Source organism: Thermobia domestica, chromosome 12, assembly GCF_964235325.1.
Source record: "Thermobia domestica chromosome 12, izTheDome1.hap1.1, whole genome shotgun sequence".
Classification (NCBI taxonomy): Eukaryota; Metazoa; Arthropoda; class Insecta; order Zygentoma; family Lepismatidae; genus Thermobia; species Thermobia domestica.
In genome coordinates this window covers 109,458,307-109,476,523 of record NC_137465.1, presented here as the reverse complement: position 1 = coordinate 109,476,523, position 18,217 = coordinate 109,458,307, and the positions used below count along the sequence as shown (strand labels likewise).

General features: G+C 39.4%; 1 protein-coding gene across 2 annotated transcripts in view; it reads left to right on the top strand.

Annotated features, from left to right (window-relative positions):
• The window catches only part of LOC145666589 (ubiquitin carboxyl-terminal hydrolase 3-like), a 121,894-nt gene that overhangs the window by 54,382 nt on the left and 49,295 nt on the right, over positions 1 to 18,217 (top strand). For both annotated transcript variants that reach the window (XM_081733987.1, XM_081733988.1), the window contains exon 6: positions 8,106 to 8,286. In XM_081733987.1, the coding sequence (XP_081590113.1) occupies positions 8,106 to 8,286 (181 nt within the window). The remainder of the gene's footprint in view (positions 1 to 8,105; positions 8,287 to 18,217) is intronic.

Here is an 18,217-nt window from a genome sequence, read left to right as displayed (position 1 = left end):
AAGATTGTAGCGGTCCATTACAACGCTGTCAGAATATATCAGTGCCCGAATATAACCATCAGCTGTAAGATAGAATTATGCCTCACGCGTTGTGATTACTGTTTGTCATTTTGAACCCGCGAGGTGCTTTTCAAAGTTTCCTGCAGTTTGATTTTCGTTCTGCAATATGGCGTGGGAGCAGGTGGTGTATACAAGCCTTACTTATGCACCTCAGCCGGAGACACTTACGAATGACGCGTGTTGACAGTTCAAGGTGTCAAATTGAATCGATGGCCCATTGCTTGCCAATCGGCGAATCCTCAGTAGCACTTCGGGTGTCACTTTTCTTGGAGTCCTCTTCCTGGTGCTTCTCATAGACGACTATTCGCCACGGGCTCCTGCTTTATGTAACAAACTACAGTAGTTTTCGCAGTAGTTAACCTAGTGTGAAACAATTTCCCCGACACTGTTCCACTATGCGTAGTAGGGAAAATGAGCATGGAAAAAAGGGCATGACATGGCCTTCGCAGTAACGGTTTAATTGAGCCGCAATTTGACGACTTAGAACCTCAAACACACTACTGCTCATGACAACAGACGCGTCGTTCTAGCATCATTTACCGATGCTAGTGGCGTTCGTAATTCAGTCTGACATTAACCAAACAACCTTTTGTAGTTGATTCGGAATTTTAATCGAATGAAATCCAGTGATAATGTTTGTGTTCAACTGCATTAGTTAAATGTCTGCCTCTAGTTAAATTCTTATTTTCTTCTGCGTTTTTCCTCGAACACGTGCAGCAAATTGTTTACGGGGTTATGTTACTGAGGTGTTATTAGCATATTCCGAAAATACTTTCAGGTATTTAGGAAAAAATATGTTAAATAATGTTGCTAGAGTTCTTTTACTTACTTTCTCGTGTTACAATCGCATACAAATTATGCACACGAAATATCTAGAATTTCTTACTTGCTACATTTAAATTTGCTTTAGAGATATAAGTTGTTCTCATAATAATAAGTCTATTTTTAATAAAACATTCCGTGGAGGGAGAGGGAATTGCAATAATAGTAATAAGTGAAAATTGTATTTAGGACGATTCCATAAGTTTTTCCGATCGTATAATTTAAAATGAGAGTGCTTGGCTACTAAACATACACTGTTCTCAGGAATAGTACCTCAGATTCATTTTTTTCATTACAGAAAAATATAATAGCATAAAATACCCTTGTATAAAATATATGCAGAAACGAGTTATTTATAAGTTACTTGCCAGAAATACAGTATATCATTAACTCAGGAAAAAGTAGTTAAGTCGTTTTCAATTGCCCGATGTACACAATGCGACAGTTAGGAAAGAGACTGGAAATTATTAACTAGTAGATTCAACTTACCTCGGTTTACTTAAAGTAGGAACTTCCTTCGTGATAGAGCTTTGATCAATCCAGTAAGTCATGGAATTACTTCTGGAAGTCCTAGACTGTAAAGGTGTTCAGTGTTCGCGTCACTGTTTTCTGATGATGGAAACACCACCAAAAAACATCTTCTCAGTAGTGCATATAACTTGGAGAAAAGAAAGTAATTACTTGAGGACAGGTCTGGTGAGTATGCTGGGTGCAGTAATACACAATTTTTTTGGGCCAAAATCTCAGGAATGCAGCGATGTGTTCTATCCAATTTCTGCTCCTGCATTAAGAAATGGGGCGCGAAACGTATACACAACATCCGTTTCTCTAATTCCTCTTTTATTTGCCGAGCAGTCTCCTTATTTACCTCCATGAAGTTTGCTATTACCCTGAGTCTTGCATTTTGGTAATTCAAAATGATAACCCAAATTTTGTCAGTCATTTCAGCTGTTCAAACAAACCTGTTTGGACCTAGGCGCTATTTATCTTCCACTGACTCTCTTCCAGCACGGGACCTTATGCCATTTAAAAATATGACAGGGAGAAAGGCAGTTGTCTGCTAGAACTTTCCCTAAGCGCGTACGTAACTTGATATTCACACTTCGTTCCATTGTTGAAACTGACGAGGTATATCGCAATACCAGTCTATACTCAGTCGCGTCACGCACAACACTGGCGATCGTTGAGCAAGAAATTTCTGCACGTATCTCCAAGGTCACACACAAGGTTCACTCCTTTAAAAAAGCTTCCGTGCCAAAACTAGCTTAGCAGCAAAAAGCTCAGTTTCGTTTTCAAATTGCTGCACTATGTATGATCGCTTTTACGCTCCGACGGGCAACATTCGATCATGTGGGTCGGATTCCACGTTAGTCAGTAGGTCCCGTCTCATATAGCCTCGCTGTTGAAAGGGACGTTAAACTCAAAATCAACTGAACTCGGGTAGCAACATAAAGAAATAATCAAGAGGAGGAGGGAGTAAGATGTAGAGAAGTGTTGATATGGTATTATGCACTAGAACTCAATGTATATGAGTGCTCATGAGTCTATTTAATTGTTTGCCTGTCATTACCATGCAGTTGGTTAGTATACTTCTTATGTTTGTTCATCTGTATAATAAATAAATAAATAAATATATATATATATATATATATATATATATATATATATATATATATATATATATATATATATAATATATATATATTATTATTATTATTATTATTATTATTATTCTACAATAACAATTAAGAGCGACTGAGCTCCAACCTAAAACTTTAGCTTTCAAACCTTTGATTTACGGTTATTTGTGATTTCACGTTTATAACAAAGACAAATATTTTTTAAAAAGATGTACTTTAAATAAATTACTTAGAGAGATCTTTTTCACAAAGTTTATCCTTTTAAGTTATTGTTCAAAGCCTTTGCATTTTAATAAGCCTTCTCCGAAATAAATGCAAATGATTTGTGCTGCTATCTCTGGAGTTTTTTAAACTATACGTTTGTGGACGTTTATATGTTTGTGGCAAATCCTTTCGACAGTGAGATCTCGGAAACTACAGGCTCTAGAAAGATGACGTTTTCACTGATCGATTGCAAATTTTGCGTAGATTGTCCAATGCGAACTCAATATTTAAAAACGCATGGCCATTATTTATTTATTACATTTTTACGGGTACACTGGAAGTGTTGAAATTAAAAAAAAAAAAAAACCTAAAGCATCATATCCTATCTATTATACATTCCAACACCATATAATTGTATATAGGGGCTGCATATCTCTCAGGTGTTTGTTTCATGTCCAAATTATGAAAAACGAAGGATAACCATTTCTCCAGTCTAAGTTGAATCTTTATTGTTTGGATTGTTTTGAGCAATGAACACCATATATCACTGACATTATAATTGTTTCTAATGTATTAGCTTATTTTAAAATGTATAAAACGATAATCATGCCTGTTGTTCTGTATGGTTGCGAAATATGGTCTCTTACTCGGAACGAAGAACATAGATTGAAAGTATTTGAGAATAAGATCCTGAGACGAATATTCAGACCCAAGAGAAACGGGAATAGGGAATGGCGGAATCTTCATAACGAGGAACTACATAATTTATACGGTTTATCCAACATTGTAGGGTCATCAAATCTAGGAGGCTCAGATGGGCAGATCATGTAGCCAGGATAGAAGAAAGATCGAACGCTTTCAAAATCTTAATTGGAAGACCAGCCGGAAAACGACCATTAGGAAGACGTAGACGCAGATGGGAGGACAATATTAAGATGGGTCTCGCAGAAATAGGAATACAAAGTAGAAACTGGATCCAATTGGCTAAGGATAGAAGTCAGTGGAGAGCTTTAGTGAACGCGGCATTGAACCTCCGGGTTCCATAGGCCATAGAGTTACTTAGTTTATGTATTTGCTTATTACATACTACATGCAAGAAGAAAGAAAACACAGATCATACATGAATTAAAAACTGCAACCGGAAGTAGGCTCAAATCTTGCAAACGATATGAGATATTGAAAAAGTATTCGAAAAAAATCTCCCCTTTACGGTATCTCTTGCCAATTTTTACCAAGACTTCTTTCACTTGTGTCTGCAAAGGGACATGTACAGATGTGAGGAATAACAAGGAGATTCATGCTCATATATGAATGATGCGCTGTGTAAAGAGCGCAGGTTCAGCTAGTATATATTATATTATACGCGGGGTTGGCAACACTAATGAAATTGAGCATGTGCAGGAGCATGTCCTAGTATTCCGTGCTTGCAGCAGATAGAATCGTCACGGTGGAGTAGCAGTAAGGTGAAATGGCTGCCGTAATACAAAATCCCGCCAAAGGTAAAATGGGATCTGTCATACGATTTCTGAAAGCCAAATGATAGAATGTAGTTGACATCCATCGGAAATTGTGTTCCATTTACTAACCGATAGTAATGAGTGAAGGGAAGATCAGACAATGATGCAGAGAGTTTCGGGAACGGCGTTCAAATATTCATGACGATGAGCGTAGCGGAAGGAATAATGTTCAGATGGGCGATCTGGCGGAACACATTAACGATAAAGTGCGATCCAATGACCAATTCACAATAACAGAACTATCTAAAGAGTTTCCAGAGGTATCTGCGAAAACAGGGTATTGACTTTTGACTGACAAACTTGGTTATCACAGTGTACGAAGTGAGTGCCAAAAATGCTGACAGATGCTTACAAAGAGCAACGAATGACAGCATCGCGTGATTTTTCGGGTCCCTGGGTTAGAATGGGGATGGCTTCTTTTCTCACATACTGACGGGGGATGAAACTTCGAAGCAGTAGTCAATACGATGGTTGTAAAGCGAAAAAATTCAGGAAAGAAACCTTCAGTTCACAAAATCACGCTAACCGTGTTTTGGAACCAAAAGGGTATGATTCTTGTGGAATTCTTGGAGCTTGGACGAACAATTACAACAGATGTGTATTGTCAAACATTGAATAATTTACGATGTGCCATCCAAGATCGGCGGAGAGGAATGGTACACTCCAGAATTCTTTTGATGCATGAGAACCTCCGTTTCCACACAGCTTATCGTACTGTTGAAAGATTCCGATGAGAATTATTCAGTCATTCCTCTTACAGCCCCGACCTTGCCCCCAGCAATTTCTTTCGTTTTCTTCACCTGAAAAAGTGACGTGCATCGAAGTGTTTCAGCGACAGTGAAGTGCTCAAGATAGCAATTCTGGACTGATTGCACTCTCAGGTGGTAGTTTTTTACACAGAGGGTATATGGAAGCTTGTGCCACCCTAGAAATACGTCATAGTAATTACGCCAAAAAATAGCTAAGGTATGCACTTGTATAACAATTATTAATACATTTCCTCTCTTTTTTTAATTTTTTTTTTTAAATCATACGCCTCGTATAACGTCATACAATTAATTAAAACTCTTCTGCCGAATGAAACTCAAAAATTCAGTGCCGCGTTCAGAAAACCCATTCTGTCTTTAGCTAACTGAATCGAGTTTCTACTTTGTATTCTTATTTCTGCGAAACCCATCTCAATATTGTCCTTCCATCTGCATCTACGTCTTCCTAATAGTTCTTTTTTCCAGAAAGCATTCCTACTTTGTTCCGTTCTGTCTACATGACTTGCCCACCTAACTTCCTAGACTTATAGAAAATAAAGCCCGTTTCTGGTACATCTAGTACCCAGAGGATGAGGGAGAGCGTAAATTTGCCTGCGCTTCTTTTCAAGTGATTGTTACGCTATATCTATTGAATTTAATTTAATATGTGAAACTAAACTAATAACAGAAACCTTTCGAGTAGTGCTACTTTACATTTATTATAAATGGTTACATATGACATTGCTCACATTGTAATTAAAGTAAAGGCATGTGTTAACAATCGGAACGTCTGTTTTATCTTGGCGGTGTATTGTATTTACGTCCACTTCTAGAATAAAATTTATCACGTTCTTGTCCAAGCTGCCTTGTTTAAACAAGACATCAGTGTTACACCTACCAGAGGGGGAGGGGGGGGGTAAAATCTGTCCGCACCAGTAAATTTTTTATATATAAATAAAAAGGTGATGATATATAAAACTACATAACAAAAGTGAATCTTACATTCAATGAACAATGTAAAAAATCAAGAGCTTTCAAGAAACGCTTTAACCTGCTAAAACTTGAGAATTTGAACGCGGGAAAATTTCACCCCTCTCCCCCCGGTATTTCTCGGATTAATGACTCGAATAATATAAATTATGCAGTAACTTGTTATGGAGTTTCCATCATTCCCGTCATTCGTGGGAGCACCTTAACTGGAGTTCAACTGATCAAATTTAGTGTAGTGGTACACTTTGACAAGCTTAGTAGTATTTTTATGAAATATTATGATGTGCAGATTTCTGGTTCCCAAAGTATGAACCATCCCCGACGAGAGCTTATGTGGTTCGGATCTCACGCTAAACTGTAGGTCCAAGTCTCATATTGCTTCGCTGCTAAACTCGGAGATCAAATCCAAATATATAAGCCATGTTGTTAGTTAGTTGATATTAGTTACATCTACATTAAAAACGTAATTTTGTCAACCAACTTGCGAGCCACCACGTATTTCTTATGGTTTTAGTAAACAAATATTATTGTTATATTCTGATTTTTTTTATATGGTAATGCAGATTGGAAATGAACATAATTCATTATTATGTGATTAATAAAGATGGGGGCAAAAATAGTTATAATTATTTTATGTATTGATGTTTCCGTTTTTTTTTTTTTTTTTTTTTTTTCATTGTGTGTAATTGATGGTGATATTTAATTTCTTCACGTTAATTGCAAACACTGTAAGTCAATTTAAATTGTTACAAGGTAATCTAATAACTGGAAACCAAATCGGAGAAAGTCCATTAGGAAGACCTAGGCTCAGATGGATGGAAAGACAGAATCTCGCAGAAATAAGAATAAAAAGTAGAAACTGGATCTGGTTGGTAAAGGGCAGAAGTCAGTGGAAAGCCTGAATATCAGAACAGGTCTCGCAGTTTACAACCCTCATCAAGGTGATCAGTGTATAGAGTGAAAAGTATAATGTTGGACATTCAAAAAATTAGTATATGGTGAAAATAATTTCCTACAACCCACGTTCAAGCAAAGATTTCATCCATACATTTTTTTAACTCCGCAGTCTTAGTGTGAGTTATTTCTCTTTTTTAATTCCACGCTTTCACCCTCACCATCCATGAAGTTTTTCTTTTCCACCTTGACTAAATGAATGAATAAATGTATTTTGTTAGGGTTGTTGTCTAGTATTTGAAGAAACTATTTGTCGTTTCAGTGGTAAAAACTTAAGAAAACTTCTTAATTACTAATGATTCATATAAGCACTGAAAACTTGTTAACTCTTCATATTTATGCCATAATTCGTTTTCATCCAATATTTGTGTAACGACATTTAACATTTGTAAAACCGTAAAGATAATGGTTTAATTGAAAAACAGGAAAGCAAAAAGCTCGGTAGAATAGCTTGCTGTTAAAGTAGTAAGCACGCATGCTTTCTCTACGCATAATTTCCGATCCAGTTTCTAGTGGGTGCAGGTATTTCTATCCCGCGTGAAACTGTACCTTAACATCTATATGATCTCGAAATGGATGTTGAACTCTTTTTGAACAAAGTAATTATTTAGTGACACTGCTTAGAATGTAACAAAGGTAAATCACAAACTCCGGATAAAATAGAAATGAAAAAGAACATCAGAATTACTATCAGTTTATACTAAATGTAAGTTGCATCAGGTAAAAGCATCTATTTTCTTGAAAGTGTAGTTAGTTCATATTTGTTCTACGATTAAAACTAAGATAGTATATGAGTTTCATGTTAAAATCCAGTATCATTAGATATATTAATGCCAAAATTTTATATTCTTACAACATGTTCTCCGTGACTTTTAATATGAAATTTTGTTGTTTAGTTAGTAGAACTAGGGTAAGGAAGAACTTGTTTCGAGTGCGTTAATATGAAATTTTGTTGTTTAGTTAGTAGAACTAGGGTAAGGAAGAACTTGTTTCGAGTGCGTTATGATTCTTTCTTCTCTGCGGAAAAATAAACAAAAATTTAACCTTACTTGTTTAATGCGTTGAGTAACAAAGTTCGAAAATTTAATGTGTTCATTTGCGTGTTGTACGATATTACCCGGTAAATTGAGTTGTTAAAATAAGTTAGTATAAAATGCTGTTCTTCCTTTCAGAGGATACCAACAACAGGATGCTCATGAATTCCTTCGGTACATGCTGGATCGTCTACATACAGAGCTTCTACATTTGCTCCCAGAGTTCACATGTTTGAAGGATAGTCCGTACATTTCTCTAGGGCAAAAAGGTAGATCTTCAATAGTGACCAGTGTGTTTGGAGGAACGTTGCAAAGTGAGGTAAAGAATTTTTATTATTTATTGGAATTTAGACAGGATCCAAATACAGTTTTAAGAAATATTTTGATGTCCCAGACAGAAAATGCAGGTGGTTTACAGGCGTCTGTGAAACATGCATAAATAGGCATATTTTTACATGCGCCTGAAAATGGAACACTTTTAAACGCATGAGACAGGTATCGATTTGTTTCAAGATCATTGCATGTTCATTTCACGGAAACAGGTAGTTTTCATGTTGATAGGGTTGCAACCTTGCAACGTGAAAAATGCATGTAAACAACATGTAGAGAGTGGAAGGACATGTACGTAACCGGCATATTCCATGTAGTAGACATATGTTACCTCATGAGGATCTGACGACAGCTGCTTTTCATTTGATAAAAGTGTAATTGACATGTTAAATGCATGTGAAATACAGGTGTTATCGAATTAGTGGGTGTGTGAGCGGAATATACATGTAAAGTACATCGCATTAAGTATACATAAAATTTGCGTGTCACAGGTGTTGGACCCGCATAAGACATGTACGTTCCATGTATATATACGACAGAAGAGACATGTAGGTAACATGTACATGGGAGCCACATGTAACATGCAGTTTGCCTGTTCATGAATTAGGTATGTATTGTATAGATCGTATGCATGTTAAACGATGATCACATGTACATGTAATATACATGAGACCTGCGTGTTACAGGTGAATTACTTCTACCTGTAACATACGTGGGATGTTACAGATGGCTTACTAGAATGTAGGCTGCATACTTTAAGGAGTAATACTACTATTTGATCCACCTAATCCAAGGGTCTGCGCACGCCTCTGTATATATATGTCGGCGCCTTGCATGACAAAGTGGAGACTTGATGTCTATATATTGTGTTCCCTACGCTTGTAACGTGAATGTTTCACTCTAATCAACCATGTCCATCGCATTTACCTGTTTAAGCTATTTACACACTACACGTATCTGTTTAATCCATTTATTGGCAGTCATGATCATTGCATGTTTCCATTCATCTGTACGTTGCCTGTATACTGCATGTAGGTGAGTTCACACTTTGCATGTTACAGGCAATGTGTCCACTTCTATTCCAATGTACTATACGTGTGTCAGGACCTTGCATATGTGCATGTCAAACTGGAGACTTGATGCCCGAATATTACATGTTTCCTACACCTGTAACATTAATGATTCACTCCAAACAACCTTGTTCATTGCATGCACCTGTTCATAACCCATTTATTGGCAATCATGATCATTGCATTTTCCGTTTACCTGTACATTGTCTGTACATTCCATATAGGTGGGTTCACACTTCGCATGTGCACGGAGATAATACAAGCAATGTATTCACTTGTAATCCCATGTATTATACATGTGTCAGGACCTTGCATAGCGAATGTCGAATTGGAGACTTGTGCCTGAATATTGTATGTCTCCTATGCCTATAACCTGAATGTTAAGCTAAAATCCACCTTGTTCACCACACGTATCTGTTTAATCCATTTATTGGCAATCATGGTCATTGCACATTTCCGTTCACCTGTACATTGCCTGTACACAGCCCGTACGGGAGTTACACACTTCGCATGTACACGAAAATGATAAATGTAAAAGAACATATTCTACATCATGCTTGTTCCATGCTATACGCTAATACATGGTATTTACATATAATGCAAATGTCACACGTGTATATTACATGTTAATAAATAGGCACCTTCCTTGTACTTTTCATTCTTACTGTATTGCGAATGTTATCAACAATCCATTCAAGGTACTTTATATGTATATATTCCCTCCATTTACTTGCATATGAGTGACTACGTGTACATTGCATGTTCTCATTTTAATGTACAGGCTCTGTACAACACGTGTTTCCGTGCAAAATTTCCAACAGAAGTTTAATGCTTTTTCGACATGCATATCGTCTGAAGACAATGTGCCTGTAATATTTTCTTTATATGTGTTTTCGCCGAAACAGGCGCCTGTATAATGCCTGTCAAAATTGACAGGCTTTACAGGCAGTTCCATGTATCCTCGTCGCCAAAAGTGCCTTTACATCGCCGTGACGGGTATGTGACCGCGCAGTACTCCAAGGAAGGGATGGTTGCATAAGAAATTGTGAATAATTTTGAAGAGTTTTTATTTTGACTAGGGAAATAATGTATGTATAAGGAGTAAAGGAACAGATTTAAAGCATCAGTACACTGTCATCTCTGAAAAGATTCGTTTTTTCAGTTTTTCAGTTTATTATCTTCTATGTTCAGTTAATAACTGCTAACAATTGCTACTAGCGCATGTCACTCTTTAGGAATTTACTACGATATGTTCGCAGGACACTTTTCTAAGTCCTAAATGTATGCGTCAATAATTTCTTTCGTCTCACTGTTCTTATTTCAGAAAGGAAACTGATTACGCTGAACGTGAATAGGTTTCGCTGTCGTAAAGCAAGGTCCGTAATAAATGTAAATAAGGTTCTTCTTATTAAAAAAACACAGATGTATTTATTGTTTGTATAGCACAATATAATACAGTAACTAAGCAACATGATAATCCTTAACACCAGCAAGATTTTTCCAACAGGAGGGGGGAGCAAAAGGCCGATATAAAGTTTTTCGATTTATTGCGCTATATATATTAAGTTAAAATTCATAACATTTGTAATTGATAGCATATATCGTCTTACTTTTTAAAATCGCCACTGTAGCCTATTAGTCAGAACATTCATCTCCAGACATGATGTAGAGAGAAGAGAAAGAAAGAGATATGATCAGTAGCGTAACTAATTTTCCTGCACCAGGGATCGATTAATAATCGATTTACTCATACCCGCTCGAGTCAAAAGGGCTCTGTGCCAAACGGACTGTGCCAAAAGGGGCCCCGCTACAAAAATGCCCGAGTCGAAAAGGCCCGAGTCTAAAGCTCTTTGCAACAAACGTTCCCGGATCAAAACGGCCCCGCGTCAAAAGAGCTCGTGTCAAAAGTGTCCTGCGACAAAAAGACCCGAGTCAAAATGGACCTGCGTCAAACAGGCCCAAGTAAAAAGGGCTCCGCGTGAAAAGAGCCCAGGTCAATAGGGCTCGGATAAAAGAACCCCCGACAAAAGGCCCGGGTTCAAAATATCTATGCAACAAAAGGGCCCGAGTCAAAAGGACCTGTGTGAAATGGTCTCCGCGACAGAAGGAACCGAGTCAAAATGGCCCCGCGTCTAAAGGGCCCAGGTTAAATGGGCTTGAGTTAAAAGAGCCCTGCGTCAAAAGAGCCCGGCTCAAAAGGATCCCGCGAGAAAAAACCCGAGTCAAAAGGTTACTACGTCAAACGGACCCGAGAAGAAACGGCCCCGCGTTAAAAGAGCGCAAGTCAAAAAGTCTGCAGGTCAAAAGGGCCTAGCGACAAAAGGCCCGGAGTAGAAACGGCCCCGCGTGAAAAGGAGCCGAGTCAAAAGACCCCGCGACAAATGGTCCCTACTTCGAAAGAGGCCGGGTCAAAAGGATGCAACTCAAAAGGGCACGGTTCAAACCAGCCCCGCTAGAAAACAGCCCGCGTCAAAAGGTCTCCGCGACAAAAGTACCCGAGTCAAAACGATCCCGCGTGAAAAGGTCCCGGGTCAAAACAGCCCAGAGTGAAATTTCCAGGTCAAAAGTCTCCGCGAAAAAAGAGTCCAAGTCAAAGTGACCACGCGTCAAAATGGCCCGGGTCGAAAAGGCTTGAGTTAAAAGTTTCCGGGATAAAACGATCAATCGTGAAAAAGACCTGGGTCAAAATGGTCCCGCGACAAAAAGAACCGAGTCAAAAGGGCCCTACGTCAAACAAGCCCGAGTATAAACAGCCCCGCGTCAAGAGAGCCTAGAAAAAATAAAGATACATTCGCAATAATGTTACCTCGCCGGTTTTGAATGCTTAAGGCACCGGCTGAGAGTTACGCGGCTGAGCGAATGTAAAAATAGAGCACAGGTCAAAAGGATAAAGCGATCAAGCGTGAAAAAGACCTGGGTCAAAAGGCCCCGCGAGAAAAGTCTCCGAGTCAAAAGATCTCCGCAACAAAAGGGCCAGAGTCACAACGGCCCCGCTACAAATGGATACGAGTCAAAACAGCCCGCGCCAAAAGGGCTTGGTGAAAGGGCCCCGCGACAAACGGGCCCTACATTAAAAGAGCCCGGGTCAAAATGACCCGCCTCTAAAGGACACGGGTGAAAATAGCCCCGCTACTAAAAGGCCAGAGTCAAAATGGCCCCCACGTCAAAATTGCCCGGGTCAAAAGGAATCGAGTTAAAAGAGTCCTGCGTCAAAGCAGACTGGGTCGAAAGAACCCTGCCTCAAAAGGGCCCGAGTCTTACGGCCCAGCATGGAAAAGGTCTGGGCGTAAGTGCTCCGCGACAAAAATGCACGAGTCAAAATGGCCCCGCGTCAAAGTTAGCCGGTAAATACGGTTTCACGTGCAAAAAGCCTGAGATCAAAGCAAGAGTGAAAATCAGGTATGCACGAGGGGATAATATCCCCTTCGTAAGTTGAATTGATTGTGTAAAAGGAGAAACATCTGTAGTTATTATTAACAAATAGTAAATTTGAATGGTGATATTAATTTTGTTAATTGTTCTGCAACAATCTCTATCGCTTCTCCATCAAAGTTCGCTTGCTCTTCCGACTTTCTGAATCAAACCTTATCTATTATTGACTTTCCCCTTAGGTCTAAAATTCCATTTCCACCCCTTGATCAAAGTATAGAATGAAAAATATTCTGTGGAAAAGATTAGTTTAATGTTGCTCTGAGAAGACATATGTGGATCTCTATACAGGGCATTGGGACAGAACAATAATATAGAGTTTTTCGATTTATTGCCCTATATATATTAAAAGTCATAGTTTATCATTGATAGCGTATATCCTCCTACTTTTTAAAATTGCCACAGTAGCCTATTAGTCAGAACATACATCTCCAGATATAATGTAAAGAGAAGAGAAGGAAGGAGATATGCCCAGTGGCCTAACTAGTTTTACTGTGCCCTGGATCGATTCATTCCATTGGTGATCGATTTGCTCATACCCTCCTGCCCCACGCATTTCAGCTGCTGTGTTATATATATATATATATATATACGAGGGCTATCCAGAAAGTAGATTACGTTTTGGAATAAAAAATCAACAAAGTATAGGAAACAAATTTTATTATATACAGATGAAAGCCACACACAAATACTACTTTTCGACATAGTCACCATTCAAATTAAGGCATTTATCGTAGCGATGTACGAGCTTGGAAATTCCTTCGTCGAAAAATTCGGCCGCCTGCGACTTCAACCACTTCGTTACCTCTTCTTGCAGCTGTTCGTCGTCATCAAAACGCTGCATAGCCAGCCACTTCTTCATTGCTGGGAATAGGTGGAAGTCGCTGGGTGCCAGGTCGGGACTGTACGGCGGATGAGGAAACAACTCCCACTGAAAAGATTCAAGAATTCACGCGTGACATTTGCCGTGTGGGGTCGGGCGTTGTCGTGAATCAACAAGATCTTAGAGCTCAACTTTCCTCTGCGCTTGTTTTGAATTGCTCTTCTGAGGTTTTGCAGAGTTTGGCAATACCTTTGAGCGTTTATTGTAGTGCCTCTTTCCAGGAAGTCCACCAAAATCACACCTTTTCTGTCCCAAAAAACAGTCGCCATCATCTTCCTTGCCGACATTGTTTGCATGCATTTCTTGGGTTTTTGGGGAGAACCTGTGTGCCCCCACTGCATTGATTGCAATTTCGTTTCACAGTTCACGTGTTTCACCCATGTTTCGTCACCAGTAACGATGCGATCGAGTAAAGAGTCACCATCCTTATTGTAGGCGTCCAAAAAGTGCAACGCTGCAGGCATTCGCTGATTTTTGTGGTCCTCTGTCAAGATTTTTGGAATCCATCTTGCACAAAACTTGTGGTAACCAAGCTTTTCGCTGATGATTTCGTGCAACAAACTTCGCGAAATTTGTGGAAAACTCAAAGAAAGTTCCGTTATTGTGAACTTTCGATTTTCACGGACTTTAACATCGACTTTTTCGACAAGTTCGGCAGTCACTTTGCTGGGTCTCCCACTTCGATCTTCGTCGTGAACATTGGTTCGGCCATTTTTAAATCTTATGACCCACTGTCGCACTCCACCTTCAGTGATAATGTTGTCCCCATACACTTCACACAGCTGCCGATAGATTTCTATCGGTTTACAGTTTTTTGCTGTGAGAAACCTTATTACTGCACGCACCTCGCAGCTCGCGGGATTTTCAATTAACGCAGACATTTCAAACCGTCACAGTATCTTAACGGAGCACAGCACGAACCTCTCACTAGCACGGCTAGATGCCGACTGGGCTGCGCAACGCTCTGACCCCAAGATGGCCGCGCTAGCCCCGCCCCTAGCGGACACAGACGAAAACGTAATCTACTTTCTGGATAGCCCTCGTATATATATATATATATATATATATATATATAGATATAGATATAGATATATATATATATATATACAAGGTTTGTCCGGAAAGTAATAGGACTGAGTCAATTTAAAAAAATATTGAGCCAATCGTTACAATTCTTTGAAAACTTTCAAAATAGGCTCCTTCTGTGTCGATGCAGCGTTGCCAGCGCGATTTCCAAGCATTGAAGGCGTCACGGAAGTCATTCTCCGGAATAGCCTTGAGAGCCGCGGTGCAAGCTGCTTGGATCCCCTCTGTCGTCTCAAAATGCTTGCCTTTCATCGGGCGTTTCAGGCGAGGAATCAAAAAGAAGTCCGGGGGGCCACATCTGCACATCTGGGCTGTAGAGCGGCTGCGGAAGAGTTGGGTTGCCGGCCTTGGTCAGGTAGCTGTTCACAAGAAAGGCGGTGTGAGCCGGAGCGTTGTCGTGGTGCAGCTTCCAGTCAGCTCCGATGTCTGGTCGGACCCGATTGACCCTTTGTTTGAGTCTCTTGAGCACTTGCACGTAAAACTTGGCGTTGACGGTTTGTCCAGGAGGAACAAATTCATATGGGACGAAGCCTTTGATGTCAAAAAAGACAATGAGCATCGTTTTCACTTTGGATTTGCTCATTCTTCTCTTTTTGGGCGAGGATACGCCGGCGTGTGCCACTCGGAAGATTGCCTCTTTGTCTCGGGATCATACTCAAAGATCCATGATTCATCACCTGTGATTAGTTTTTTCAAAAATTGGGGGTCACTTTCACATATGTCCAAATTTTCTTGGCACAATTCCACTCGTCGCAATTTCTGGTCATCAATGAGCACTTTTGGGACGAACTTCGCGACCATCTTGCGCATGTTCAAATGCTCCGTCACAATTTCATGAACCACAGTTTTTGGTAAATTTAACATCTGGGCAATTAAACGAATACTTAGTCGACGGTCTGAGTTCAAAACTTCGCGCACACGAGTCACATTGTCGGTGTTTGTCGAAGTCGAAGGTTTTCCAGCACGGTCTTCATCGGCGACCTCTTCCCGGCCCTCCGAAAAGGCCTTGTGCCACCGAAACACACCACTTCTTGCTAAAGCATCATCTGGGTAAGCCTGCTTGATCATATCAAACGTCTCTGTCGCAGATTTACCGAGTTTAACATAGAATTTAATCGCGTACCTCTGCTCTAACGAACGCTGCATTTTCGGCTTGCACCACTCACAGAAACACGTAGCGCGAAAAAGCCTGTCCTGACTCTCCGTGTGCTCGGAGACAACTGACCAGCCGATCGTTCGTTAGCTAGGAACGCCCTCTACTGGATTCAGTCAGTGCGCGCACGCTCCGAAGTACAGTCATGGCGGAATAAAATCGGTCCTATTACTTCCCGGACAAACCCTGTATATATATATATATATATATATATATATATATATATATATATATATATATATATATATATATATATATATATATATACTAACAGTATACAAAGTTATTTTTATTAAGAAATCTAAGTTTTTACTTATCTTTTTCCTAAGTTATCACTACATACTTAACTCGTAACTACTATCGTGGGGGATCAAATTTGAACTCCGCAAACACATTTCTAGCTGTGGACAATATATATATATATATATATATATATATATATATATATATATATATATATATATATATATATATATTGTTTCACTGAGGCTTCAGTCGTCTATTCTCAGTTGACCTTGCTAGGGGGCCGCGGTGGCTCAGTGATAGAGTATTCACCTCTGGTGCATGGGGTCCTGGGTTTGATCCCAGCCCGCGCAAAGTGAACCTTGTGCTGGATAAACACTGTGTGCGTGCGTTTTCTCGGGGTTCTCCAATTTCGTCCCACTTTCTTCATTCCACCATTTCATTCATTTCTCATTATCGCCGCCTCCTTTAGCCTAGCCGGCATAATCGTGGGTCGTAAAACTTAACGGTTGCATTTTTTTCAGTTGATCTTGATATTTCGTAGCGACTTGTTGTTCGTGTCCATGCACTTTGTTGTTTCGATAGTTTCGGACCTCTGGGGTCGAAATTTTCCCCAGGATAGTACTTGCGCTATACGTTTCCTGCATTACATTTTTTCTGTGGTTTTCTTGGGGAGTGTTACAGAGATGTGTGCAGAACTCGGAACTGGCAGATTTTGTAGAAGGTGGTTTCTTGCAATTTTCTATGGAATACTGGACGTTGCATGCTTAAATAGCCTTGTTTTTTTTTTTTTTTTTTTTTTTTTTTTTACCATCTTTCCAACGAACCAAGAAGACTTCAGAGACGAGACTTCATGAGGAGTATTACGATGACTCTCGCTCAAGATCACCTAAAAGTAAGGGGCGAATGCGGGACACTTTCTCGTAGGCTTCGACAGTCATTGTTACGACTAACTGATAGGAACATCAATGAAGACTGTCCGCAAACAGATTCTCCAGCTAAAAGAAGGAGATGTGCTATTTGTCCTCGAATTGATGACATAAAACGTTCTTGGATTTGTTCTATGTGCAACCGAAATGTGCATAAGGGTCAATAAAGAAAAATCACTATATGTACTGACTGTCAGTAGAAGAACTAAAGTGTCTATATTTGTTCTGTGTCTAATGGATGTGTGATTAAGACACATTTAGGGGTCGTCCACATATTACGTAACGCGGCAAGGAGGGAAGGGGGTTCGGCCTTGCGTTATGAAGAGTGATAAGGGGGAGGAGGGGCTTTAGATCTTCGCTACGTAACAGTTTTTTCTGCTGTATTTTTTATTTTTATTCTCAGATTTATATGCAATCTTTTAAACAAATAATTTTATTGTTTTTTCTTTTTTATAAATTAGCTAGAATACCCGTTTTTCATACGGGGAGAATACGTTTAATTTTGGATATATAGGGCACCAAAAGTGTCACCATCAACTTACGGACTCCAAAAACTATGGATTCGACACAAATATCGGTCATATTCGATCACTTTTATATATCTCCCCTTCCCCAAGTTGCATGGCCAAATTTTAATTTAAACGGCATCGAAAGTGTTACTGTTCATCTCAGCGACCCCTAACACCATGGTCTCGACTCTAATATCAGTCATTTTCGAACATTTTGTATATGTCATCCTCCACTTTACCCAAGTTGCGGGGTGAATTTAGATTTAAACTGCATCGAAAGAGTCACTGTTTATCTCAGCGACGCCGAAATTTATGCATTTGACACTAACATCGTTCATTTTCAATCATTTTTTATATATTCCCCCTCCACCAAGTTGCACCTTCAAAGTAAAATGATAAAAAACATCCCAGGTCAGAACTTCATCTATGTTGGAAATTTGAACGAGATCGGTCGGGTGGTTAAGAGTTATTAAGTTACAAACATAGTCACTTTCATTTATATATATATACGAGGGTTGGAACTTAAATAGTGGCAACACTGCTGTGGAGACACTATGCAATGAAATGTACTAGTGGCGCTGATAGCGCACGTTGTTGACATATCTATCTAACCTCCGA